Source organism: Olea europaea, unplaced genomic scaffold (genome assembly GCF_002742605.1).
Source record: "Olea europaea var. sylvestris unplaced genomic scaffold, O_europaea_v1 scaffold4444, whole genome shotgun sequence".
Taxonomy (NCBI): domain Eukaryota; kingdom Viridiplantae; phylum Streptophyta; class Magnoliopsida; order Lamiales; family Oleaceae; genus Olea; species Olea europaea.
Window position 1 is genome coordinate 19,385 of NW_019262751.1, and position 2,989 is coordinate 22,373.

At 32.8% G+C, this 2,989-nt stretch overlaps 1 protein-coding gene across 1 annotated transcript; it reads right to left on the reverse strand.

The window, feature by feature from the left end:
* LOC111388000 (CDP-diacylglycerol--glycerol-3-phosphate 3-phosphatidyltransferase 1, chloroplastic-like) lies at positions 1-2,981 on the reverse strand. Its single transcript, XM_023012655.1, has 6 exons — positions 2,436-2,981; positions 2,293-2,343; positions 2,065-2,178; positions 634-690; positions 444-529; positions 1-313 (listed from the first exon to the last, which is right to left on the reverse strand). Exons 1-6 carry the CDS (start codon positions 2,652-2,654, stop codon positions 193-195), a joined length of 648 nt encoding a protein of 215 aa, XP_022868423.1. The 5' UTR covers positions 2,655-2,981; the 3' UTR covers positions 1-192.
* Positions 2,982-2,989: the final 8 nt, after the last annotated feature.

Sequence of the window (2,989 nt, forward strand, 5' to 3'; positions counted from 1 at the left end):
AATCTCGTTTGGCCGATTAAGTTGCAGCAGAAAATAGCCCAATATGTTGACAGTTAATGTAACAGAAGACACCGCAGAAGATCCAATAAGGCAGCAATGTCGATGAAGAAACTCTGCTTGACCAGCAGAAATGTGTTCCATGGACAATTTCTTAACTTCGTGTGGTAAGAATATAGATGAAGGTCGAGATGGCTATCTAAGCAATACTTTCCATATCTTTCTAATATATACGTACAATGACCATACAGCGAGCCATGCTGAAATATATAGTAAAATGACCCCAAAAGCTACAAGAGATTCCGTCCCTTCAAGACTGCACGTGTAGAGAAAAGAGAGGACAGAACAGTTGCATCAGAGGATGAATCTAACAAAACTTCTAAATTCAACTAGCTTTCCATCAAACTTATCAGTAATAAAATCTCATAAAAAAGAAGAAAATTAACCTGTTATCTCTGGCAGCTAGAATGATGGTTAATGCGGTCATCTGAGTGGCTGTTTTCCACTTCCCCAAATTATTTACTGCAACAGCCTGAAAAAAAATAAAAAACTTCATCGAATTAGCAAAAACAAAAAGTAGGAATTGACCATTTAACAACTATAATTGTATTATAATTACAGGGTTGGAATCTAAACCTCTAAAAGCTTTTTGTCCTGAGAAGCAGCCCATTCCCTGACTGCAGACATGGTAATCTACATGTTAAAGGCACTTCGGTTAGTAGAAGGCAGGTTAAACCAATTAAAACAAAATATGCAATGACAAAATAGAAAAATATTTTGAAAGAGATCATAAAATTGCATGTCAGTGAATATTAAGGTAGACCAACAGGTTAATAGGAGAAATCCACAAAATATTCCAACATTGTATTTCAAACTGAAAATCAAAAGATGGATTTACGCATATATTTATTCATACAGAAATGGCCTCTCAGCATTTCAAATCTACCTATCCACAAGCTTAATTAAATCGGGGGCAAGAGGAACCTAAAACAAAAGTCATAAATAAGACCACCAAGACTAATCAGTGCCCAAACATGGAAATAATTCAAAGAGTATGATAACAGTTGGACCAAGAATGTCTAATGATCAAATAATTAAGAAAGAATGAGTTTACTATGATTCCTTTTTAACAGTAACAAAAATAGATGGATAATCCTTTTTTTGTCCTAAAGGGAGATATTGGTTACATACATAATCTTTGATTCATCAAATAATTAAGAAAGAATGAGTTTACTATGATTCCTTTTTAACAGTAACAAAAATAGATGGATAATCCTTTTTTTGTCCTAAAGGGAGATATTGGTTACATACATAATCTTTGTTGCATGAATCAAACTACAAAATGCTAAGATATATATCACTGTAAGTTAAACAAATAATATTACAATTGGGTTAAATCCACCAATTTGATTTTGTTTCACTATGACCACCCAAATTTATACTTAATGTCACAATGACCACTCAAATTAATTGTATTTCACCATGGCCACCCAATTTGATATAACATTTCACTATGGCCACCCAACTTCTTTCATCCTTTTCACTAATTTTAAGAGGATTAAAACAGTAACTTCGCTTAAAAAAAAAAAAACAAACAAACAAACAAACCTTAACTTAGAATAGTAATATAAAATAAAAACTTATTTAGAAAAACGTTACTTAAAAAAATAAAATAAAATCTTTTTTAAAAAAAAAAAATTATTTAAAAAAATAAAATAAAACAAAAAACTTATTATTTAAAAAAAGTTTTTAAAATTAAAAAACAAAAANTCGTTCTTAGGCTTTTTTATCATCATCAAAAAAAGAGAGAGAGAGAGAGGCTAGAGAAAATAAAAGTGCAATTTTCTCGTGTAAACCTTTTTTCATCAAAGTAAATCACTGCAATGACGGAAGAGAACACAATCTTACATTGAGGAGAACCTCTATAAATCTTGAGTGTTCTTGAGCATTTGTTTTTTTTCTTCAAATTGATTACTCCCGGTGGAACAAAATTAGGCTTTGTAATTCTCAACACAAGTGCCTAGCTTATTTATGATCTATAAGAGACGCATAATGATAGATACTTGCCTCTCTACTGATTACGGCAATTGCAGGCACAGTCAGTAACCATGGTGCTTGTCCAAATATTCCGGCTTCCAAAGGTTTAGTACATAGCAAGACCAAGGTGGCAGCAACCATAAGCTGCATCCATTCAAAATACAAATACAACAATATCTTAATTTACAATGGGCCAGAGCATCAGCTAATACTTCCAAGTTACATGCAAGATATTGCTTAGAAGAATAATAATATTACCTTATCAGCCACTGGATCCAAAAATGAACCAAATGGAGTTCCAAGTTTCATCTAGAACACATACAACATGTAAGATGGAAAATAAAGAAAAAGAAGCACCACAGTAGACATTTCTTTGCAATTTGAATGTCAAAGAATGGTACCTTTCTAGCAAGATACCCATCAAGCCAATCCGTAATTGCCGCAGAAACAAATATCGCAGTAGTCACAGTTGGTCCCCACCAGCTATCAACATAAAACGCTAGTAAAAACAGAAGTAGCACGTTAATGTTGTGTTTTGAGATGAACTTCAACATCAAGCCAATTTCATCCGGGTAGATATGATTGAGCATCAATTCAATCAGAATAGATGTTAAATACATAAAGCCAAAGAATCCCCAAATCTTTCACAGGTTACCAACTATAAATATATATATTTTTTTTTAACATATTTAAATTAAATCACAATTTCAATTTGAATTCCTAAATTTCAATACAACTAAAAAATATAATTCTGAATTGTTGTCATGGGTGTTTATTAGTGGGCTAGCCCAGTCTCATTAGGGTTGCTTTTTGGGTCTATATGTAGTTGTATGTGTGCATTTGGAAGGGTGTCGAATGTTGAATTGATCATTGTGGTTTGCTGCCTTCTACCTCCCCTCTTCCTCTTCTCTGGTTCTTCCGGTTCTTCTTCTTCTTCTCTATTTTCTGCGTTTCT

What these genes read in the sequence shown, in the direction of transcription:
- LOC111388000 (XM_023012655.1), bottom strand. Translation starts at nt 2,654, where the DNA reads ATGTATTTAACATCTATTCTGATTGAATTGATGCTCAATCATATCTAC. An exon ending in TGGATCCAGTGGCTGATAAG is followed by an intron (nt 2,179 to 2,292) that starts GTAATATTATTA and finishes GAATGGATGCAG; the next exon opens with CTTATGGTTGCTGCCACCTT. An exon ending in CTAGCTGCCAGAGATAACAG is followed by an intron (nt 314 to 443) that starts GTTAATTTTCTT and finishes CTACACGTGCAG; the next exon opens with TCTTGAAGGGACGGAATCTC.